The following is a 26171-nucleotide window of genomic DNA, read 5'->3' on the forward strand; positions in this document are numbered from 1 at the left end:
ATAAAGAAATGGGGGAAGAAATCCAAAGAGAATGGATCGTCATCGGCTTGTTGGATCTCGCGTTCCATCCAGCTCATGGATGAATGGAGAGTGAGTGTTGGCACAAAGTGTGTGTGGTACACAGGCGTGGTGCTCGTGCGTATGTATATGGACCTGCTAATCCATCACTGCCCCCCCACCCCAACTTCCTACTGGCACAACTCATTTCCTACCCACGTCTCCCTCTCTTTTTCCCCTCACACACTCACTCTCACGCTCCCTGACCACACCCAGCCACTGGATCAGAGGGTCTAGCTGAGGAAGAAAGCTCACTAGCTGTTGGGCATCAGTGACTCACTTTGTCCGACCTTGGCCAGCCTCAGTGGACACAACAGGACTTTTCAAAAGGGGGCACGGGTCCAACAGTGCCCTTCTAAATCCCTGGCAAAGAGGACCACAGTTAAAATAATAATTTATTTTATATACTCTGTGCGTATTGTGGGCTGCACTGTGGCTGACTGTGAAAAGCACACATTTTCTGCATTCCAATGTTGGAAAATGTACTCGTGTAGCCCCTGAATTAATTTCCCAATGTGTTTTCTTGCCAATAACCTAAAGTGCCTTCTCTGAGCTAAACACCGATGACTACCCTGCTTGCCCCCTTTCTCCTCACAGAAGGATTATCAGTCTGCAAACAGGAGAGGCGAGGACAGTAAAAGAGAGGAGAGAAGAGAAGGAGGGAGGGGAGATCAGAGGCACACAGCAAGTGTTGATTGCAGTTGTCATGATATGGTGCTGTGGTAAGGGGTGTGAGGGGATGGGAGGGGGGGTTTGCTAGAGAACATTTGAGAGAGGCCAAGGACAGCAGAGAGAAAACAAAAGGATGAAAAGGGCAGGAAAAAAATGTTCAAAATATCGCTTCCTCCAGGCTACAGAGACGACACCACCAAAGGAGCAGCTCCCCAGGTCTTTCAGTGCATAGTTTTGTGGGTTAGGGCTGGGACTTCATCTCAGCTTGCCTTTTTGATATCAGTAAACGTTAACACTGATTATGTACTGGCAATGAAACAGTAGTGACAAGGCTGAGCTCTGTCAAATGTAACCAACATTTGACTGGGTGCAGTCAGATGTGTAAATACATTCTCAGGTGACCTTATTGATACTGAATGGCAGAAGGCCCTGAATGCCTTTTCCAGAGCAACGGCTTTAAACAGCTCATGTAGGTAGAATAAACTATTTACATGCTTCTGACCGCCAGCCAGCCAACACACTGCAAAACATTCCACAAAAGACACTTTAGCAGCTACATGATTGGATCACCTTTGTAATCGCACGATCATAACAAGACCGCCTCCTTTTTTTTTGGTTTACAATGGTGCTTTCACTGCTCAGATTGACGAAGTTTGATACAAAATGCAACAACTTATTGAGATCATCTCTTCCTATTTCACCAGATTGAATAAATGGTAATCAGTTAGCGAAGTGAGTGCGTGTGTTGCAGCTCTGTCTCTCACCATAACCCTCAGGCAGGTCAGGTGGCGTATGCAGGTGTGTTCGACTCATGTAGTTGCGATGCCGCTGCGATCGGACCCGTCTCTCCTGGATCCGCGGTTCCCCCGGTGGGCAGCTGGCCTCGGCCCCATTAACGGGCGTCATCACTGGCGTGTTCTCGTCCACCACACAGCTCAGCGGCCGCCCTGACGGGCTGGAGTACTCAGACGCTGGCCTGGGTAAGAATAGTGAGTGGTCATGTAAATGCAGTGTAATCTCACTCTATTTTTTCAGGTTATAAGATACATTTTACCATTTCATAACAAATCAGAAGAGAATAAACATGAGCATCTGGGCTAAACAACACCAACTTTCTTGCTGTGAACTGGTTGAATAAATTGACCAGAACAATACAAATGTTTGTTTTCATTCCAAAGTGTTACATCCACAGTAGAGTGTATTAAATGAGGTTTTGGTGAATGTATGAGACTGTGCGTGCACCGTATTTCATCTGCTTTCAGGAACCTGGGTGTGGAGGGTGCGTTAGAGTTGTGCTAAGGGTTAAGTCATAGGTGTCGCCAGTTTATTTGTTCTCTTGATGTCTAGACATACACACAACTGGTATAGTGTAATTATTGGGAAACAGCATGTGTCATCTGTCCTCAAGATAAAAAATAGATTTTATGGTTAAGGTTAAGATTAAAGTGATCTGAAGGGTTGCATATAAGCATGCAGAAAGTTCTCACAAGACTACAGTAGAACGTGTTTGTGCGCTACTTAACTGCAGGATTTAGGATAAAATATCTGATAAGCTGAGATAAACAGAGAAAGGCTGACTCACTAATATTAGTGTGTGTGCGTGTGTAGCATGCGTGACCGTCGTCTGGCTGTCCGGAGTTACTGACGCCATGGCTATCTAAAACCTTGGACCCACTATCCACCTCCTCCCCCTTCCACACACTCTTCCTCCCTCCTATTTCCTCTTTCTCCCCCTTCACTTATGTCCCACCTCTGCCTCCACTCTCCCTGGTCTTTCCTTCATGTTATACCACTCCTATTTCCAATGTCTGAGCCATTTTCTCCCCATCTACACCCACAATGTGTCCTCTCATGACTAGCTCATGGACCAGCTTAAATTTGTCGTCAGTCAGAACCAGTGACAATTGACACTGAAGAATTGTGAGAATAGTAACTATCTGCCTTAGACAACACAATAACAATATTCCCTCTTTGTACCTGGTCAGTTAATATGTAAAATACTTGCACGACTTTATAAATAAGGCAAAAATAATTGTCTTTTTAAATTTCACTCTGTCTTTATTGCACCTGCTGTCACAGAAAATGGGAGAGGAAGTAAAGACGGATTGCTTTTTTTCCAACTATTATTCTTACTTTTCGCTACTTGACCCTCCTACACAGCCCCAAGCTGCTCATCTTCCCTTTCAGCTTCACCATTTCCGCCTTTTTAAATGACCAGCCACTAAACCCTTTCCTGTCTGTCCTACTGCCTTCCACTATGCTGCCTGGGGGCCACTAGAGATGTGTGGTAAGAGTGGGTGAGGAGGTGGGGGTGGTGGTGTTATTTGTTTGCTTACTCCCTAACGGCTCCACTGATATGGGCCAAGTAGGAAGGCGACAGTTGTTTCTGCACGAACAGGGGCCAAGTAAAACCTGGCTGTCCGACTGGCTGGCTAGTCGGTGTGTGTGTGTGTGTGTGTGTGTGTGTGTGTGTGTGTGTGTTGCGGTGGGCTAACGAAATTGACAGCAATTCGCTCATTACCGACATACTGTTATTGTTGCGAGTTATGCCGAGTGGAAGTGTTTTTTTCTGGAAAGGGAAGTGGGGATAAGTACAACCACTTAAATAGACTCCTGATGCTTTGTTGTAAAAAGTCGAGCTTGTTGTATTTGAAGTGCTAGTTGAGGATGTGTACAGTATGTGTGCAGATGTACCGAGTAGGTCTCTCCCACTGGGTGGTACGTGTGATGTGGTTCAGGTACTGTATCCTTCCGGAGGCTGTCCTCCTCTCTTCCCAGCTGTTTCATGGCACAATATAAAAACGGGTGAGAAACAAACATTGTACTTGTAGTAAAGCAATATCAAAAGTAAAAAATACATCTTTGTCATCATTAAGCACACGTTAATCTGACAGCACTGTAAACAATTCATCCCTCATTTTATAAGCAGCACAAAAAAAGAGAATCCCCAACATGCATACAGCTGAACCTACACATTTAGGATTGCACAGGAAAAAAATGTATCAAATAGATATTTTCTCCTTAAAAAACTGAAAAAATTACCATCGTATAATATGTTAAACTCTACTGTTTACATATATTACTGTAAATATATTCAGCAATTTTTAAATATTCACAGAAGCATAGAGAAGCTCGCCCCCTGCCCCAATGTACACATTTAAACTATAGATTACTTTACTGATATAATTACTCTCTGACAAAGTTGAAGATGTGTGCACAAACAGGATAGCTCATTTTTGATTAAAACCTGTGAGAATACTGACCCATCGGGTAAGTCATTGTCGAACAAACGACTGCAGTCCACCACCGGCCCCCCTGTCCCAATGCGATCTCTGGACTGAAGACTCACTACACAGTTAAAGACAAGGAAGACAATCGATCAATGTCATTTTCTTAGTCATTGTCTGAGCTGCATTTTATGGGTAATATTTATCATATTGTATTAAGTCCCTATGGTATGTGGTTTCCTGTTTCAGTGATGCTTTCTATACATTTTGTGTTCTTCCTTTTCTCTTCTGACATTAAGACGGGAACAAAATAAGAAGATGAAAGACTTCTTTTCAATAAGTAATGAACCGAGTCATAGTATTGACATTGAGGATGCAGTCTGGTTCAATTTGCGTTTACTAGTGTTTAAATAATACAAAGCACTGAGACATCCAGTGGTAACTCTTGCAGGACACGGTTCAACCGCATGTATCTAATTTCAAATAGTGAAAAATGTTTGGTTTGAGAGCGATAAATAATAATTTGCTCTTTAAAAAAAACTAAAACTGAGCTCTCCATTAACATATTTGTTTTAAGTAAACTGCAAATGTAGTTCCAACAATGTCTTCTAGCTGTTAATTGGTTCAGTGGTTTCAGTAAATGCTTTGGGATTTGAACAAAAGTGTCCATCTGAACTTTTTTTAAAAGTAATGGCAAACTGGCTGTTGACTAGAGCAACATGAATATGCAACGCAGACTGATACAAGACTGCACATGGCTTGACTGCCTCACACTTAAGAATGATAAAATGTTCTATTGTGACGTACAGTATGCAACCGCAATTGTGTGCGTTTGTGCTTCTTACCGACTATTTGTCCTCTCACAGTATCATTGTCATTGGGGCCCAGCTTATTCAGGTCCAGTCTCTGATCTACAGGGAAAAACCAAACCAGACACACAACCATTGATTAAGCATTTGCCCACATGTACAACCACGAACACATCCAGGTACTGAGCAACTTGATATATTTCACGCCAAGTATCCTCCGTTGTGACAATCACCAGATAAGCAGGAGATTTACTATGTTCATGTTATATGACAATTAAGTAATGTACCAGGAATGTGTGCTTATACGTATTTGATTGGCCAACGCAGAACATTGCCGGGTAACTTTAAATTGTGTTGTAGCTAAATGTGAGCCAGGTTCTACATTTATGCCAGATAACGTGTTTTCTTTTGCTGGAGTCTTCTGTGTCGACAACCTTGCAGCGTCAATGCATAGCCTCCTCATTCCTTTCAATGGCAATGTGTTTTAGACACGGTGCTAATGACAGTCTGACTTAGTCAAACGGGACACACTGAAGGAGACAGTCAAAATTATAATTCAACAAATGATGTCTGCATACAGGTGTGCCTTTAAAATATATATTTTTTAAAAACAGAGTTCTCTGCAGAAGACCCATTTTGTGTGTGAGATATAAAAAAAAATTGGACACCAAAATGTGTTTGCACTGCCAGACATGGACAGCACAGAAACACAATCAAAGAAGACTCGGAACAAGCTCCGGACACAGATACACTCTCTCTCTCTCACACACACACTAAGCCCCACAGGGGAACTTGTGCAGGTCCAGTCTAGCTGACCAGCGCAGGAGTGATATTAATTGGTACCCATCTAAACTGCAACCTCTGTTTGTGTGTGTGTACACAGGGTAAGAGTCCTGCAGGGGCTTTGGCTTACTAAAATATAAAGCCTAATCAAACCTAAGAGTGTGAGTGTAGGAGAGGAAGGGAAATATGCAGAAGAGGCAGCGAGAGAGTGCGTGAGTGAGAGAAAGGGAGATAAAGAGATGCCCCAGTTCTCCATGCACCAACACTAAAACCAAAGCCAGACTGAATCATGTCTTTGGTTTGCCTGTGTGTGTCTGCTTCTATGGACTAAGCAGATCTAAACAACCCTATAGCTTGTTTCCAGAAGTGTGTGTGCATCTGTTCCGGATACGTGTCTAGACTAAACAGGGATGGTCTAAGCCTTACATGGCTGGAATAGTAAGCAGATTTTTCTCTTGAATAAGAGAAGGAAGAAATGGAGAAAAAGGACATTTGCAGACCTTTAAACACAAGCCATCACTGCACCATTCAACTCCTGAGCTAGGGAAAGTGGTTGCTACAATGAACAAACCACATAAACTAGTGTAAATATGTGCATGTTGACCATCATGAGCCGAGTGTGTTTAGTATCGATACATATAGCTTATGCACATCTGTAGCTCTGTGCGTGCATGTCTGTATGCATATGTAAAACCATCAGCAGTATCACAATCAGCAAATCAGTAAATATAAAACACTGTTACATCAACACTATAAATACTACACACAAATAAACATCAGGGATCCAAGCGAGGCAGACTAGCACGTGCAGTCAGGCAAGTCATTTTGATGGTGGTGCCTGTGTGTTACTGGGTTTGTGGGTTCAGAAGTAGGACAGAGGACTCAGAGGTTTGTGTCTGCGATGCTGCAGGAAATGGAGCTCAGTGTAGAGCCAGACAGACTTCTAGTAAACTAGACAATCATGCCAGATCCACTTTTGGTTTGCAAGAGAGCGTGCGTGTGCGTGTGTGCAGGAGTCGAATATGACTTCTAGGAACGAATGCAATTCCAGTAAAGTATTGTTTTGTGTTTTTATATTTGTCTCAATGTGTGTGTGTGTGTGTGTTTGTTTGTGCACATGTGCATCTTGGTCAGACCACAGACTGGGTACACTGTGTGTGTGTGTGTGTGTGTGTGTGTGTGTGTGTCTGCAGCACTCAGGACAAGGGGGTAATGTGAGTGCTGGTGTCTTGTCATAGATCATGAGCTGTCTCCATGTCTACTTCCTGTGGCTATGAAAAAGTATCATTTATGCCAGGGTGGCTGTACAGTAAGTGGCTGGTCTGGAGTCTAACTGGAGCCTAAACTGTCTGTTTCTGGAAGCTGTGGGTAAATCTAAGGACAAGTCCTTTGGCACCCAGTAGGGTAAAAGCATGGCACCAGGCTTTCGTGGCTGTCAAGGTCCCTTTTGTGGTTTTTGGTGGATTAAGGGGTGAACTTTAAAGTATGTGCCAAGAACGCCATTTAGGAGCAAATATAATACATATTATGCACTCTAATTTAAAGTATTTAGCTTTTTGGAGTTGGCATATGAGTCTGTTGCATTTGGGCCAACTAAATTCCGACTACCTACATTCATGGAAGTATCCAACTATGCAGTTTGGATTAAAAAAAAGCATCCAACAAATGGCAATTATATTCAGACAGACAACTCCTTTAGTGGTTGTGGGGTGTGACTGTGTAAAATGAAAGAATGGAAATAAGAAAAAAAAGCCGGATATTTAAAAAAAAAAAGGGAAGAAAACGCAACCAAGTGTGGTTGCTCTGGAACATGTCCGACATGTTTTGTTTAGGACAGGTCAGGAAGATGGATTGAGAAAAGGAGACAAATGTGTGAAAGAATGTTAATTTGAGAGTATGTAGTACAGCTAAGTGTATATGCGTCAGTATCAACTGACTGGTGCTGCCATCGAGGTAGCCAGGGCTAACAAGCATGTGGCCATGTTGACTGCACACAGAAAATAGGAGTCAAAATCAACACAGGAGCCGCAGTCTGAAGCAACGCAGACGTAACTGTTTGAGAACGTGTCTGTGCAAACTCATTGCTGTTCCTTTGTATGTTACCCACACTAGCCTGGGGTCAACTTTATGGTCACACAACTATCCCAAAACAGCATCCTTATTCCTGTTTTTGCATCTTGTGCAAAACAGTGCCAATAAGTATACCAGCAGGAATTTGTTTCCAAGAATAAAATCTTGTTGCTTCTTGACAGACAGTTGCATTGCTGTAAAAATGAATTGTGACTGTTGAATTAGTCCCGGGTGCCGGATATCTACAGCAAACAATATTTCTGACATGTGTGGCCTAAAGGAGTTGCTTGTGTATTGTGCCCATAAATCTTATGGCAATGAATGGCTAGCACAAACGCAGCAGCAGGCTGCAAGCTGAGGATGGGAGCGTTGAAAGAGCTACACATGTAGCAGCAGGCTAGCTAGCTATCAAACTGTTGCAGTCAGACAAAACAGAAGCACAGGAAAGGCTCCTTGAAATGAAGTTTTTGTAAGTTGTTGGAGACACTATGTCTTGCCCACACATTTGTCTATCTGACTATGTGTGCTGAGTGCAGAAGGAGTGTGCATAGATGTGTGAGGAGATCTTAACATGGCTCACTCTTAAGTTATTATTTAATTAATTCTGTATTTCCCGTGGAACCTCCCCATCACTCTTCACTAACAAGCCAGACTGGCACCAGGGTAAAGGCCATGGTGAGCATGCAGAGACCAGACACACAGAGTACTTACAGCCAGTGTCTTTGAGTCTGTTGATGGCGTTGGATAGGAGGCGGACACAGCCGAGGAAACCTGCGCCCTGCTTTTTGTGGATCTTTTTGTGGTTCCATACACTGATGGTTATCGAGTCTGCCTTTCCGATGTATCTGACAGAGGAAGAGAAGAAGTGAAGGAAAACAGTTCAATAAGACAAAAAAAGGAGTTTGCAATCCTGACAATAGAGTTTCCAAATGGTTCAATAAACACATGACTTATACTTGTGTGTACATTGAAAAGAGAGCAGAGCAGGTGATCAACCCGCAGGGTATGAAATGAAATCATGAGCTGCGACAAATACACCGACTAAAAAAAACAAAACTAAAAACTTGTATTTCGCATCCAACAGCAAGAGAACAATGCAGACCATGTTTGCGGTGTAGACTTTGAGACGGTGTAATGAGGCCGATCAGCTGATTTAAAGTACCTTGTGTACGTGCTCGAGTGTTTGTGCAGATTAAGAGCAGCCAAGTCTAGTCGTGGTTGAAGAACAGAGGAAGTCCCCGTGATGTGCTCCACCACTGTCTGACACCCAGACAGCTCCCACAGTAAACACGCAGAGTTCAACATTCAAATGCACAATCTCTCTCTCTCTCTCTCTCTCACACACACACTCACACTCACACACACACACGTAATTACAGCCTAGCAGCCAGCACTGATGCCAAGCTCTATATTATGCTGTGTATCACTAACGAGAAGTGGGGTTTCCCTACTAAACGCATATATTTAGTATGTAAGCCAAATCCTGGAATTTGGTTAATTGTTGCACTGAAATTAAATTACAACCTGTGAGAGTGGTGGATCATTTTGTGTGTCCAGTGATTCAGTCTGTTGTTGCTATCTTAAAATCTGATCAGGATGTGCAGTAGCAGAGATTAGCATCTTGGCACGTTCACTTTTTCTCTCTTAGCAGAAGCCTTTGCTTTGATGCTCCTGTAGATTATGATCTACTAGATGGCTAGTACATAGCCATTTAACATTATTAGAAGTCAAATAGTGAAAGAACAGTTTTATGCTACTGAACTTTCAATTGTCTTAGGAGTTAAAGGCTTTTTCCCCCCACGAAATGGATATTTACAGACTAGAAACCACTGGCGGTGAGAGGTTCCAAACCCTCTAATTTGGGAAGGGTTCTGTCACGCCATAATACGAGATTATACAGAATATTTCACAAATTAGGAGAACTTGACAAACAAAACAGCTGAATGGATTTATTTGTTAATTTGTGTTTAATTAAAGCAGTGCTGTTGTTCACACTGATGAGATCACTTTCGACTAAGCTCTGCAAGCATTGTTATGTTTCAATTTGGTTCCCTGCATTTTGCGTGCTGTGGTGCAACTCAAATGCTCTTTCTGAGCACATTATAATGTTGTAGGCTTAATCTCATGCTCTTCCCTTCACACACACTGCAGTTGTGACATTAACAGGTCAATGTGATGCAAAGGTGTGGTGTGCAAAGCATCTCAGAGCAAAAAAAGAGAACTGAAATAGCCGACGAGACAATGACCGAGTGTCTGAAGAAAAGAGAACAGGTGAAACATGTCATTTCCTCACTAATAATGACTGTGCCAAAAACTGTGTTGGGATACCTTATGCTGACATAACATTGCAGGTACTGAGGAAATTATCGCAACACTGCTATCATCAGCAGATTAATACAGATCGGAGTGGGTTTAACAGTCAGCACTGATTAATAAGTACAGTATTTACACACATGACTAGAGACTGGACTGACTGTGACTCCCTGTCTTCTATAGGTGGTTGGTGTTGCTCTGAAAGCCACAGTATACTTGGTGTGCGAACTTTATCCAGAAAAGGACAAACTGGACCATATTTCTGAACAGAAAATCTGTCCAGAGCTGCAGGGACCAGTTCTCACTGTGCGGCCACCATCTGAAACTGGTCAACATCCCTTATGGGCTGTGTCAAAACATTTCTAGGCTTGGTTTTGGAAAAAGTAATTTATAAAGTTCCTAATGTTTTTGCACAAGACATAATATTATACATGAAATATTATAGCAGCATGCTCAAAATAATAAAAATATTTCCAAGTAAAAAGAAATATGCCCCCATAAGATGAATATACCTCTGAATATTATGTCAGATATAACAATAGCCATTAAATTAATCTATTTCCAGATAATATTATGACATAAGATGCATTATAAATGAATTAATAATGACAGATTCATATTTTTCTTCCCCTTGTGAATACTGCTCAGGACTCAAACAGAACAGTATGTGCAGGGTTCCCCTCGTGTTCTTGGCACGCTCCTTTTGCTGTTCATGGTGTTAAAGTATTCCAGTCCCACCACTAACTCTACTTTAAAAACTAGAACAAGAAACTCTCATACGATTCTCTGCTGTTGGTCAAGCACAGAGACAACACAATTAAAAACAATCTCTCTGTATCTCTCTCACTCACGCACTTCATAAAGGTAGTTGCGCAAAAACAAAAAAGGATTAGCACTACTAATCCTACAGACAATAGCAGAGGAGGGGAAACATTCTTGGGGCAAATCCAGATTAGCTTTCCAGGACATACTAACTCCAGAGCCGAACAGCTTCCCACACTTTGTCTTGCCAAGGAACGTACGTTACATTGGGATATCACCAATGAGATTTCTTTCCAAGTTGGATATATTTCATATTAATGTTGGACAGCCTTCAGTTGTTAACATCTTTAAAAGACAAAAATAAATCAGAGTGGAGATTCTACAGCTCTGGCTCGTCCATATCAAGTATCTTGATCTGATTGATGTAAATTGAGTTAATGCCAACGCATTCTTCCTCTATTCCCTTGTTCCGTGCTGTTACATTGAACCGACCGCCCCATTTCACTTCTTCCACTTTTGGACATATGCTTCCACAGACTTTTCCTGTCTCTCATAACAGAAAATTGTGAACATTTAAGCAATAACATCACTAAAGAAAGTACAATAATGTCTGGCTGCAATGTAGGTATGTCTGGCAGTAGAGCTTCTTGAAGGTGGTTGAACCTTTGCTTTCAGTCCAAGATGGCGAGAGACAAAAAGCGTACCGAATATACAACCAAAACCAGGCCTGTTTCCAAGCCCAGAGCAAACAACTTGCTCTCTTTTAGCATTCTACTGTGGGAAAAGAGAAGACGGCTGGAAACAGATGCCAAGCATGAGGAGGCAACTTGCCAAAACCAGACCTACATATTACTGCAAGTTCATGAACTTTCAACACATACTAAATGTATAGCTATAACTTTTTTTTACAGGGTATGTATGTTATGTAATGTAGAGAACCAAGGCGTATGGTAGTATCAATGTCATGTGACAAGAAGACCCCACCTCCTAAAGCTGAAGATGGGGGGGGTGGTGAGTTGGCAATGGGCCAATCCCACACTCCCATCTGCTTTCTGTGGCATGTTAGCCATTTCCTGAACCAGAGGAAGAGGCCAGGGGTCGCTGGAGGGAAACAAACTCCTCCGAGAGGGTGGGGATCGAGAAGGAGGGAGAGAATTATGTAAAAGAGGGGATCTGAGGTTAATGTTGACAGTGCACAGGCAGCATTGTGAAACAGGTGTGAGTGTGTGTGTGAGCACCCAGCAAGGCAAAATGCTTCAGTTGTTATAGTGAAATGTACAGTCGCATATGTATGGACAGTTAAATAATTCAGAAACATATGTTCTTCTTACACAACTGGATTTGATTATAATTAGGGCAGCAACAAACAATTATTTTGGTTATTGATTAACCTACACATTGTTTTATTGAATAATATATTCATTAAATTGCCTGGTCTATAAATTGTCAGAAAATTGAGAAAAATGTCCGGAGACAAGATTGCCATTTTTGCTTGAAAAAAAATCAAAAATCTTCATCTGCCAATCGATGAGTCTATTACGGAACATATCATGGCGGCCATAATTATAACATCATTTTTGCTGCCTTTTTCCTAAACGATCAAATTTAACTATTATTTTCAGCTATTTCTTTCAGGCTTCATTTTTTCCTAAATTCCCTTTTCTAACAGTTTCCCTCCGTCTCTCACGACTACACAACCGCGGTTGCCAGCGGGTCCTTTGTTGGTAATCACTCCTTGTAACCGTCTGTCGACACAGACCTCAGTACAGGGATGTTACCGTTACTGTTGTAACTTTTCTCAGCAGTAACCATCTAACAACAAACGTGTTTCCCTCCTGCATCCCTTCTGGTTTTTGCCATGGCATTATTCAGTTTAGTTTGAAATACTAATAATATTAATTTACACGTTAAACTATATGAGATTACAAAAATAAAGCCGCACTCCAAGTGTGTGTGTTGGCCTATGTGAAGACACATTCGGCTCAGAAAAGTGAGCAAAGCAGATAAATATGAATCACACAAACTCCAAATTACAGAGGATATTGTTCCAGAGTGCAGAACTATTTATCAAACGCCATCCTCTAATACCCAAAATAGCATGAATCCGTTACCTGAGAAAGAAAGAATTCATATCAGTATGTGTTGTGTTTTCCTCCCAAGGAATCTCATGTGCATTCGACATTCGTCAGAGTGAGGCCAGAGGTATGGAATGTCTAAAATCTCACTCTGCATGATGTTTTGTTCACGCATGAAATGGCTCAAAAGCTTTAAAGATGGATGTCTCTGCGCACAGTGAAGAGACGACTCAATCAGCATTCCTGAAACACTTGTCATAGCAGTTCCACACGGAGACATACTACAGAGCAAAACCAGTACGGCGTTTTTCTGCGATAACAATACTTCCTGTACGGTTTCAAATTTCAGGTGGTGTGTGTGACCTCATACACAAAATCCACACACAAGCACTCGCTGCATTAGTTTCTAAATGAGGCATCAAAACAGTTCTGTTCACTTACAGATCATAATGTTGATTCCACTTGGGGTCCAGCGTATTTCTCACAGTATCTGTAGAGTGGCATTGTCCTGAGCCATCCACCACCACTTTGGCAAAAGGATCTGGCAACCCTGTAAAAGCAGACAGAGGCAAGCAAAAAAGGTTTCGTTAAGCAACTGTACAAACCCTTTAAACCCTCACGTACATGTGTGTGACAATGGGACAAGTTCAACCCCGCCCATTTAGACTGATTTATGTCTCACAATTCAGTTATTCAGTAGTACAATTATCACATTTCAGAGAGACCAGGCAAGCAAATACTGCTCATAAAAAAAAATCCTAAATCTGTACCATCTACTCAGCAGAGGTAAGTGACATGTAGAACAAATCTAGAGCAGTTGTAGTCGGGTCAATGCACCTGTGGTGACTGCAACTATTTTGCTCTTTTTTTTTTTTTTTTTTTTTTTAAGTCTCCCAGCCCGGAGACAGGAATTTGTTTGTGCCGTTATCTTATCCACTGACGTCTTACTATCATGAAGGTTGCTAGATTTTTCTTCTTCCGATAGCCTTTTTTTTTTTTTTTTACAGCAATGGTTGTCCCAGAGGAGTATGACCGGCCTCAAAGAATTTCCCCAATATTGAGTTTTTAGCTGCGTCTCCGCACCCTTTTTACCTGCCAAGAGAATTTCCTAAATTATGTATCATGGTTGTTTGTATCCACCCTAAAGCAAACGTGGTCAATGCCACATCAGTCATCGTAAAAGTGCAGCAGCAGCTCGCAGAGCATATCCCCAGATGCACCCATCTTTATTATGGGGGCTTTTCATTGCTGCTCTGTGGATAAGTCCCTTAGTCAAGTTTCCTCCCCTACAAGACATGGGATTGTGCTGGACCTTTGTTATGGGACCATCAGGGGAGCCTACAAATCTTATTGCAAAGCTCCTCTGATCATAACACTGCTCATTAAGTTCAGAGTGCAAGGACATCATAGTGTGGTCGGAGGTAGTAGTATCCCGGGCAGATTTAGGCACCGACGCAGTCTCATCAGTATCATTCAATACAATGTGTCAGTATGTGTGTGTTGTATTGATTGCCATTTTTATTCATAGTTGTATTCTTTTTGAATTTACTATCATTGACTGCTGTCTGTGAGCCAAATCACCCTTCTGGGACATTGAAGCTTTATTCTACTCTACACGTATAATCTATTAATAGTATCTTGTTTGCCGTGTTTACCTGGTGTTCTCTGTGTGGCTGTGCATGCCTACTTTAAACGTGAGTTTTTACCTTTGGGCACCGATACTTCACACAAGTCAAACCTGTTCAATCACCCTTATGCTTTTGTGAGACTTCCGTCTCTGTGAAGATAAATGAACTTGCTATTGTGTGTATTCATGACCTCCAGGTTAATGGAGAACCAAACCACTAGCTTAATACCTCACCATGCAATTAAGCACTTTCACCCTGGCCACAACTGTCAATCCATTTAAAAGATGTGGGTTGCTCAGAGGTATTCTTTTGTGGGAAACGTCTCGTCAGTAGAACTAAATGGTAGGTCTCCTCTTGCATTAATGCCAGCGACTGAGGACGGCCTTCTGTCCTGATCGCCTAAACAGAGGTTGAAGAAACGGCCTGCAGCTAAACGTTAACCAATAGTAAATTAGAAGCCAATAAGAAAACGATGTACCTATTCCTCCTACTATGACCTCCAAATATCAGTATTTCAATCTTTGCATGTTTGTTTGCACTTGTGTTTTATAGTCCAATCTCACTAGAATGGTGTCAGACTCTTTAGTCTCTCTATATTTGCATTGGCTTGTTTTCTAATAGAAAGCCAGACAAGGCAAGGCAGGGCCTACCTGTACCACACTGAACATATTTAGGTCTCCTTATTTTCTTCCATTACAAAATGAGCAGGATTTGACATGTGATGTTCTTACGACAAAATGCAAAATCAGGGGATGAAATGTCTTCTAAACTACAGTGAAGTTTGTGTTTTATTCTCAGTTAATCACCATTAAGATGTTCTTTCTGTGCAGTTTAAACAAAGCCGTTTTTTAAGTCAAGTCTAATGCCTCCGTTTCAGTGGACCTGATGCGTATTGCTAGAAGTTTGGTTAGCGGTGGGTCCCTGTGCGTGCCAAGCCTCCTGGTGCGTGAAACAGACAGACGGCTCCTGAGGGACTTCATTTACAGCACGGCTTCAAAAGCCAGCAAGCTGCCACTGCTGACAAAGCCCATTTTAATGCACAAGGGGGGGGGAATGGGACGAGAATAGCAACATGTAAAAATAGGATCTACTTACGGAAGAAGTCTTTTTTTGCCAGGTTCTTTGCACACAGGACTGGAAAAGAAGAAATACAGAGATGTTAGTGTCAGGTTAAAAATTTGATGTAAAATAGATTTAAAAAAAAAAAAAAAAAAAAAAAAAACAGGCCAAAGATGGTTTTCACAAGAACCTTGGCTGTCATCATACAAACAGTCAGCATTCAATGGCATGTAATCCTTCTATTGAATATCTATTCTAAGATATTATAGAGTACATCTTTTACTCTGCAAGTGAAGTTACTGATTTTTAAAGCACATTTGTAAAAACTTGACACAGTTTCCTTTGAGTAATTATTACTGCTGTCTTTTTGAAAACATATAGGTTTGTCCATCTTCATCGTCCCATCACAGACAAGGAGATCAGTCTTCAGAGTTCCTCCTTGTAAAATATTGAGTAGAGAAGCACTTTTTCCTGTATGAAGCAAGTCCTTGGGGGATTTGCATCACAGACAACATGCAATAGCTTTCAACAGAGGCCGACAAAGTAAGAGAGTCTGCGAGTCTGTTGTCTTTTTTTAAATCTTTCGTCCTAAATGTCTCCTTCCTTGTGTGTTAAGAGGGCCTGTTTGAACTGAAGCAGGCCAATGCTTTGTTTGGAGCTGGCTAGACAATCCTGTGACAATTATAAAAGCGAGACAAAGTAGGCCCTGGCCAAGCAGCAACAACTAATAGCAGTAGCAGAGAAAACCAACACGATGAAGATGATAAAAATGGTGAGCATGGGAGATGTGACGGACCAACATCTTGATCACTGAACTCAAAACAAAAAGGTTTATAAAACTGTATATTCATGGTAATGGGCAGGCACACGTGAACACTCCCTTTTCCAACCATATTATGGCCTTAGTAACTACAAGATTTACATTACAAGTTAATCAAAAGACAGATTAGATATTCTGCAGTGCCCAGGCAACTCAGTGGGATATAAAAAGGACATCTGCCTGAAAATAGGAAGTTCAAATGCACATCACATCCTTTGCCGCTTGTCATCTTCTTTATCTTAGCATTATTTTCTGCCTCTTCCCCTCTACCACTGTCTAATGAAGAAACAAGCCATAAATACCACACAAATAAATTCTGTTCTAGCCAGCCTCAGGTGGCATCTATTATTTCTGAAAACCAGAAAGATAAGGCTTCCAAAGGGAATATTGTCCAACATCTACAACTCAATGTAAAACCTGTAGTGAACGCTGTAGTGCTATTTTTTTTTACAGCAGCCAACTATGCCTCATTAAGAAATGAATATACATGAGTTATGAATATTAGATGTAGCTTGAAGGACAGAACTGTTATGCAGTTTGACATTTTTGACTTTTTCAGATGTTGATACGAGCTCAGAAATACACATTTATTACATTAAGATCCCTACGCCAAAACAGTGCTGTGCTGGAGACATCGTGTACACGGCTTACACAACAGATCATGTTAGAGCATGTGAACCTGCCGCGAATAAGAAACAAGCACCACTTCCGTAAAAGATGTGGACAGGCCTGGGAAACCAACCTATCATTAAACCCATTCAAAGTGGAGACCTCGACGGTGACCAAAATGACAAGGTCAAGACAAATCAGACAGAATCACAACATGGGAAACAGACGATCGTAACACAAACCAAATTGCACTGACTGGGCTGCCTGGATGAACACTAACCATCAGCTTGTCAGGGGGAAATTACACTGCCAAAGCCGACAGTATGGATGCAGGCCAAATCAGAGGCCGCCAGAAAAGCCTCCTGTGAGACAAAATGGACAGTGTTGACGGCAGACAGGAGAAAAACAGGAGAGACAGAGGCCTGAAATCTTGGCAGAACATTTGTGGACAGAGATTCCAACCCAAAAATCCGCCACCAAAGTTAAAATGGGTCGTCATCTTAGGCCTTAACCCTTGCCTTTAAGATGAATGTATGAGCCTGTTGCGTTCACTCGTATTCCAGGATATTAGCAACAGAGGTTTAGTGACAAACTGCACTTTGTCTATTAGTTTGGGAATGTTTAAAAGAGGCCCCGTGGAGTTTTCTTGTAAACAAGCTAAATTTATGTTCACATTTAGTGTTACAAATATGCAGTGTGTTTATCCTAACAAGCCTGTAGAGTGAGTTTCCTTCCTCATAAAAACATTTGCAAAGCGGATTTATTCCCAGAGGCTAATAAACTACTCCAGAAAAGGTCTGAACCATGTTGTGTGGCATTCAGCTATTATTTGAGTTTGGATTTTTATCATAGCGTCATATGGTTTCGCTGTGGGTGCTCACGACTGCTGAGGAGGCAACACTGGTAAGTAGCTGTAGTGGGTTAAACGGAGTGTGCTGAGCAATAATGCAGACTTGGCTCTCTGGTTACCAAACTATGCTAATGAAGATTAAAGGATTAACCTGCACACTGCTCCAGTGTCTCGGCCACGATTGCCACAGAGGGTAAAGCCTCACTCATCATCATCATCATCAATGGCTTTTCACCACTGGCGATGATGACAATGACGAATAGGTTCAAAGGGGGCATACATTAGACAATGGAGCAATAATGACAACTGGGGGCCAAAGTTCAGAGATAAAACTACCAGCAAGGTTTTCATGACTTATGAAGACACATCATTTGATCTTACTCCAGGTTTCTACAAGGTACCTAATTGACTTATTGGCAATTAGTGAGACAACAGGCCGTCTGGCATTCAAAAAAAAGAGTCAGACGACAAGGTACAGTGAGTACCGTGAGAATGTATGCAACAGCAAGATGCAAAGGGAAAGCCATCTGGACATGTGTGTGCATTAGTGAGTTAAGAGTTCAGTGTCCTTTATGCAAGAGAGAGAGAGAGCTGCATTGTGAACCTTCCCTCCCTGTGATCTGGGAAAAGCCTCTATAAAAGGGCTCCTTGGCTCTCTCTGTTCAACCTTTCGCAATTCAGCAGCACTATAGTCACTATAGAAAATACATCAGTATATTGTGAAAACAAAGGCAGACTGAGAAATGTTCAGAAAACCTCTATTCTTCTAAATACTGCCCCACAGATTTGTTTAACGTCATTTTACAGGAGCCCCACAAGGATTTAGATAAACATGCCTAAATATGTTGATAATCTTATCTGGGCTTTTGCAAACTCTACAACTGTGGACCCTGGCATCAATGAGGAATCAGATCTCATCCGTGCGCCCTGTGGGGATCCAGCAGTGTTGAATGGCTGCCACGTGAGCAGGCAGGCCATGGTGACCCGGGGCTGGCAGAGGACCAGACTCATTCAGATCCTAACACGGAAAGCTAGGTCAACTAGGAATCAGTAAATCAGTAAACCTGGGGTGAAGCTGGAGCCCACCACAAACCCTCACTTTACCAGTAAGAGGAGAGGCAATGCATCCACAACTAAAGCAGAAATATTTTTGGGAGGAGATTATGCAAAGACTTTCCCTGATGCCCACTGTGAGCTGAAATGATTGAAATTCATTACACACCTTCTGGATGGACGTTCATCAGAGTAACATTCTTATTGTATCTCCTTTTGTTTTTAAACCATACGATGTCTGGAGACAGTTTAGACAGCTGATCTTCCCACCAGCTTAAAGATATTGATGGCAGAAATCCCTGTAACTTCACTAAAGCCAGACGAACTGTTCTCTACCATCGCTCTGGTGTTGATGTGACACATTTCAACACCCATAAGAGCTCACATTAAAGTAAAATGTAAAATACACAGTCCCTCTCCTTTTAAAACGGTTTCAAATGTTTGATGACTCATCCTCCACTCGGGTGTTTACAACCGTACTCAAATATTCTGTTTCACTGTGAAATACGTAACAGCACAGAAGCTAAAGACGCTCAAACTTACATTTCACTTTGGCTTTTCCACTACACACTGCTGATTCAGTCATTGACCACCCAAAGTTGCACTCATCTTAAACCAAGCTGTCAGAGCAGTTAAAAGGCTCAGAAAGGGTCAACGCTGGTCCATTGTTTAGCAAAAGGATTTGAAACAGCTGCTGTTGTGGGACCATTTGTAGGTGAGTCACCCCCATTCCACAATGTGAAAGAAGCCATAAATCAAACTGTCACACTAAAACCAAAGCCTATCCATCTCAGCAAGCAACGTGCTGCGATAATGCCTTTACCACTGTCTGGTAGCTTAGGGAGGTGGAGACAGACAGTGACAGTCATTGACCCAGACGATAAGTCCTCAGGCTTCAGAGGTCCACCATAGTGTCCCATCTCCAGGAGGACTGGTAGCGTACCGTTTAAGCCCAAACCGTTATTAAGCCATGAGACATTGATGTCTCAGTGCTTTTGAATACGTATAAAATAAGTGTGAGGCTAATGATTAACCATTAAAACATTTTTTAAAGATATAATAATCTACATGTGTAGATATCATGCTTGCCCCGTCGCCTCATGTTAACAGACAGGGCACCAAAGAGACGAGGCGCGAGCCTGATTCCCTGTGAATTTAATAAATAATACTTTTAGTAAGAGATACGCCCCCTCACATAATCACAGAATCAATGGTGCCATTACACCAGCCCTGAATGGCTGGCGGTCAGGACATCTGTGTCCGGGCCCTCCCACCAGTGGATGAGTGCAGGCACGAGAGGCCTTGTGTTCCACTATATGAGTTTACTTGACTCACCAAACACTGTTTACTGTGCGGTAAAATCATCTGACCCTGATCTTAAAAAATTGCTTCAGTCCTTACTGGCCATGCGTGTATTTCATGCGGAAGAGAAGCAGCTCCTCTGTGGTCGCCTGCAGCCTGTCCCATGCTCCAACACAGTGAAAATTTGAACTTAAAGATAAGTTAAGATAAGATATAGTATTACATATCCCTCTGCAATAGGATTTACAATAAATACAAATACAGCACCACCGATGTAACATTTTCATATACATACATCACCGCAAAATGATGCACAATAATTATATTATGTATGACAAAAAGCAAGGCCCTTAGCATTCATTACTAAATATGCACAATGAGCCTCAGACCACAAAGAGAGGCAGTTGGAGGGGTGGGGGCTTTGCCGTCTGTCTGAACACAAAGGTCAGGCTAACGGTTAGCATTAGTTCTGGTCAAAAGGTGAAAGGTCTTAAACAGTCAGGCGTGAGGGTGCCCGCCGTTTTCTCAAGGGAGTCTCCGTTTGCAATGGAGGCTTAACGCCTCACTATGTTTGTTGGGAAGAGGGGTAGGGGGGTGTTGTTCCAAAGAGGATGCTCTCTTTGAAAGCTGCACCAGTTTGATGGATCAGGTCATTTAGCTCAATAATCTGTGCAGCACAAATCACAAAATTAAAGTTTATTTTTAAAACAAGAACAGATGCTGCTGTGAACGCAATCCCAAAGTACATCTTTGAAGACACTTCATTTTGAGTGGTATGAATCTGTCGTGGGAAAATAATATTTTCGTCTGTGAAGAAAGGGGATGACAAGACAAAAGGACACGGGCTGTATTCAAGTTCACGACAGCGTGTGATTTGCACTGGACCACCAGCATGCCTCCAGCCTCTTGCACTCTGTTAACATCATCAAACCACAGAGCTGGGCTGCTCTGCCCGAGACCAAAAGCGTTTGCGGTCAGTAGCTCCAGTAGACGATTGCGTGATTGTACACTGCCAACTCCACAGTCAAGTGCAGCCATTTTGTGGTCCATTTGTTCAAGTAATTCTCTGAGAGCGCTATAAAGGACAGGAAAATACACCCGCACTGCATCAGCATCCAGTTGGTGAGCTTGGTTGCTGATACTGTCATGAGGAACACTGTGCGTTTGAAAGCAGTGGTGATTCTAGGATTTCGGTTCTCATGCTGCAGCTACTGTAAAAGGACAAGTTATGACGAAGTGGTTAGTTTTGTCAACAGAAATGTTAAATGTGATTGTGCAGATGTATGTAACCGAGTGCAATTAAGTTCCTTTACCTTTCTGGCAAAACGACCAAAGTTAAGTGTTTTTGAACTTGTTAGTAAGCGTCACAATCAAGTCAAAAGAAATGAGATTATGAGACTCTTTAATGCTGCGTTAAGTGTTACCAAATAGTAGCGTGGTCAACAGTGTGGGTGAGGGCTGTTAACTGGAGTGTGACTTTGGCTGTGTAGGAAGCCCAAAAAGACTCGAGTCTCACCGTTAAAACCCCTCAGGGCAACACCTTTCAGGGTGAAAAGAGGCAGAAACAGGAACTGGAAATATAACCTGGTGGAGCCAAATCAAATGTAACTTAATAAGCTGAGTAGAAGAAACGTCAGATGGAATTCATGACCCTTTGAGACATATTTAACAGTTCAGTTTATGGTGTCAAGTTTAATTATAAACTAGATCATTTTAAACTCCACTTTAATGGAGAGCATAAAGCCATGAAGTTGATCATGAACATCAGGTCACAGGCATGCTAAGACCTAAAGACGGCCTGCCAAGACCTAAAGACGGCCTGCCTATCCACAAGTATGAAGATATGATAAAAATGTGTCTGGCCTCCGGCAGCATCACCGACAGAAAATTGTACCAAGACACCATCAAAGTGGGAAGATTAATAATACAAGGGAAAAGTCACACATTGAAGGAACATCCATATTCTCCGGAAATCTAGGTTACCAAGTAATGAAATGTGTATGTGGCCCAAGGCCAGATTTTGATTCCCATTACCTTTGCACACTCTACCTGATGCCAGCTAATGTGGGCTCTGTGCAGTGACACAGGCTGCTGAGCTCATTTCACAAAACATCCTTTATTTCTGGAGCAGCAAAAGTAATCTCACCTCGACCAAAATAGGCCATGATTGAGGCATATTAAAGTTCCATCTTTGAGAATTTATTTTCATATAAAAAAAATAAAAATCTTCAAATCTCTCTTTATCTTAAATGTGGACGGGCAAAACGAAAAGACCTCCTACATTTAGCTTAAAAATAAATGATCACATAACGCACCCTCTGACGTACCCTGACTCATTAGTGTCAGTCAACCAGGTTTGAAAGGGAAAGCCCACATCCTTGGCCTTTGCTCCTGTTATGACTCTCGCTCCAGCCCCATGCTGTCTCATTCACAGCATTGTTCAACAGTTAAACAAAACACTTCCCTTTCCCGTGCTCACGCCTCCCTGGCGGGCTCGCTCCCTCACTAGAACACACCGAGACTACATGTTGGGAAAAATGTCAAGCACAAGTACACTGTGCGTGTGTGACCAACTTCATCCTACAGCGGCAAGTACACAATGCAAAAAAAATAAAAATAAAAAATGAATGATGGTGTGGATTAGTATTTATAGGTATCCAAAACTGGGCAATGTTGCCTAAATGGAGATCTATTCTAAATTGCACTTCCTCTGGAAAGCCATTACTACATTTCGCCAACCTCTCACTCTCAGCCTTCCTCCAGCCCAGTGAATGCTCAGGATGCCAATTATGTCATTCATTTGAGAGGCCAGCAGTCTACAGCTGACACTCCCCTTCCTCGAGGAGACGCCAACGATCTGGAGTCAGGGGTATGGAGTGGAACGTAGTCGCTACACAGGGGAGGAGGAGGGTCGGTCTTGAGAGGGGTGAGAAGCTAAGGACGAAATGTTCATCTGGAGGCATCTACGGTGGAATGGAGAAGAAGGGAGGGAGGAATGTGAGGAGGGTGGAGAGAGGGGTCTATTTAGTGTCACAAATCTGTGGAATGCAGACAGTCGATGGGGGAGAAAGGGAGAGAAAGAAAGGGGAGAAGTTAATTTGGACCAGGGAACTTTGATGGTGATGACATTCTGGCAACAGTGGAAACACTGAGGGAGGAGTAGCAGGGATGATGGAAAGAGATGAGAGGGATAAAAGCAGACCAGAATATAGATAGGATAGGTGTACGTATGGGTTATTCAGCATTTGTCATATTTAAATCAGGGAAATCTCCAAGGTTGGATGTCTCAAAACCTCAAAGTCATTTGTACGTATCTTGTCGGATCACATTTACCATCCCATGTGTTATTTTCATGCCCTCATATCTCGAGCCATCTCGTCCATCAAGATGTATTTATGGACACCTTTTGTCAGCCTTAAATACATTATTCGATAAACGTTACTATATTATAATAAAAATGACCAGAGATGGAGGAGGTGAACACAGGTAATAAGCTAAACAAAAGTTTTTAGGTGGAGGCAAGCTGCCACATAAACAAATGGTGAGTTTTGATGGTAGGAAACCAAAGAAGAAAGGTGACGTGATGGAGGGAGGGATAAAGAAATAAAATAATTAAGTTGGAGGAAATAAGCTGGAGGGACTCAAGCTCATCTAAAGACTGAGTCACAAAGTAAATGAAATATGCATACGGGAAGCTGACACTGGATTTAGAGACCGTCAGGCATAACATCATACCACAGGAAAGTAATTCCCATATGACTCATTAGGTACACTGACGGTGTGGCAACATGGGAGGCGTTTCAGCAGAGTGTTTCAGTCACTATCAGCTCGGCCTATTGCATGCTGGATCAATTACTTTAATCAGTAAACAAATACAGAACAAAAAGGGTGAACACGAGCTGGCAAAGTCATACTGACTGAATAATCACTTCATCTAAGCATCTGAGAATCAGTGCGTAAAAGCATTTTGGGCTCTTCATCAGAATTAACAACAAAGATAAGGCACCATCTTTCTTTTTAAGTGCGTGACTACAGTGAGTGCGTATTGGGCTCAAAAGTGCAACTACCAGCTGCAGTTGTTTGCCTAACAAGTTCACATACTACGTGTGTGTGTGTGTGTGTGCACGTTTATTCCCATATGGATGCCAGGGTTCCCTTATTAACAGTCTATGTTTGCCCACCCAGCCCTTAGAAGCTAGGGGAATGAGAGATGACCGGGGCGGAGGCAGATGACGACCATGATTACCAAGAGGAAAATGGTATTCAGAAGTTGTGGTGGGGAAGTGGAGATCAAGAGAGCACTAAGAAGAGGAAAAGAGAGCAATAAAAGAGGAGAGCTGCAGCGATGGCAGAGAGAATAGGGACAAATAAAAAGAGAAGGAGAAGGCTGAGAAATATGTCGGGAACAATAAAGAGGCGATGGAGAGGAGAGGGGGTGATGGAGAGAGGCGGAGATGAAGCACTGGGTAATATATCATGTTAGTCATCTCTGCATTCCACAGCTACTGTGGTGCAAACCTGATGACAAACAGGGGACAGTCTGCGTGTTGAACAACTGGTTTCTACTTTAGACTCCACAAAAGCATACACACACACACACACGTAATATGCTCAAAAACATTTTGACGAGACTGTAAAAATACATCAAAATAAATCTCCATCAGTGTATTTTGGTCCCTGCCAACAACAACAGAAAGTTCACCATTAATAATCTATTGTTCAGTATTCTGTCAGACAGTTCAAGATGACTTACTGTCAAGATTTGTTGGAGCTTGTTCAAGTTCCTCAAACTGTGAAATTGTTCCGTATCATTTACCACTAACATTGCAAGTTTCAATAGGCTCATCCTCTTTATTTTTAAAGCTTTGGCCTTTCCACCATGTTTTAACCCACACATCCATGTTGTCCACAGTCCACGTGTTTCAGGACTCTGCTTCAGACTAAAAACACACAGATGCCGTAGAGTTGTTCCGATACAGACACCAGAATCAGAAATGCCTCCAATACGGCAGAGAATGCTGGATCGGGTATCTGCGAGTACACAAGTCGATGCACCATTAAGATATCACAGTATCATAAAATGTATCAACTAATTTACACTACATAGGAACAACAACACCTGACACTCGCTATGCGATCTGTTAGCATGATGTGCTCGTTAGTGGTGCAACGGATCATAAAACTCACGGTACGGATCATATCACGGATCAGAGTCACCAATCGTGACGTTTTTTTGCCACAGATACTAATTGCCGATCATTGATGATCCATATTAGCAGATACAGTTCCCTTTGTTGTATGATTATAGTAGCGTTTAATGATGCATCATAAGCTGCTTAGAGGTAGTGTAAACCGGTCATAATTCATCTCCAATATATATTTATGTTCCTGTGACAACATCTCCTTCAAACAAATAGATATATTCAAGTTTATCATGCGTGCATGATCATTATCCTCGACAATGGCCCATTACACCACTAGTGCTCGTATGTAATCTTGTACAATTTTGTTGGCGAGACACTTGAATATCAACAGTGTTTTATGTTTTCACAGCAATAAAAAGTAGATATTAGAGAGAGAATTGTGACTAGTTTGCACTTCACCGGTATCGGGTTGCTACTCGGTATCAGCCAATACACAAATATGCGAGTCAGACTATAGTGAAAAGAAACTGAATTAGTAGCAGTCTGCTGCTGTCTCAAACAGATGTGCCATATAGACACCGTCTGCTGTTGTAAATGGTAAATGGAATTGTGCATAGCGCTTTTCTAGTCTTCCGACCACTCAAAGCACTTGTGTTGTACACATGGGCATGTGACGGCATATGAAAGCCCATATGTACAACATGGCCAAGCCACTGGGGAAGTGAAATGTCATTAGAACGTGTCTCCGTCTTACAGTAAATGCCAGTTGTACCCAATATCTCTCTATTTATGCTGTTTTTCTATTCACTATCCTGTTGGCAGAGGAACAGATCGTGAGGAGAAGTTTGATGGTGGAATCTATGGCTTTTTGTTGTCTGAGGGTGGAGAGTGGTGATGTGTAGCACATAGGGACATCTATAACAAGACAGCAATAACCT

The 26171-nt window shown here is 42.1% G+C and overlaps 1 protein-coding gene across 1 annotated transcript in view; it reads right to left on the bottom strand.

Moving 5' to 3' along the window:
* Positions 1 to 19: 19 nt before the first annotated feature.
* Positions 20 to 26171, bottom strand: part of LOC116392755 (E3 ubiquitin-protein ligase SMURF2-like) — a 34838-nt gene continuing 8686 nt past the window's right edge. Inside the window, exons 2-8 of the mRNA XM_031864483.1 lie at positions 15492 to 15530; positions 13210 to 13318; positions 8330 to 8463; positions 4802 to 4867; positions 3993 to 4077; positions 3424 to 3507; positions 20 to 1705 (exon numbers count right to left, since the gene is read on the bottom strand). Coding sequence (XP_031720343.1) covers positions 1450 to 1705; positions 3424 to 3507; positions 3993 to 4077; positions 4802 to 4867; positions 8330 to 8463; positions 13210 to 13318; positions 15492 to 15530 — 773 coding nt within the window. The 3' untranslated portion in view covers positions 20 to 1449. The remainder of the gene's footprint in view (positions 1706 to 3423; positions 3508 to 3992; positions 4078 to 4801; positions 4868 to 8329; positions 8464 to 13209; positions 13319 to 15491; positions 15531 to 26171) is intronic.

The sequence above is a fragment of the Anarrhichthys ocellatus genome, unplaced genomic scaffold (genome assembly GCF_004355925.1).
Source record: "Anarrhichthys ocellatus isolate YVR2014 unplaced genomic scaffold, GSC_Weel_1.0 scaffold31, whole genome shotgun sequence".
Taxonomy (NCBI): Eukaryota; Metazoa; Chordata; class Actinopteri; order Perciformes; family Anarhichadidae; genus Anarrhichthys; species Anarrhichthys ocellatus.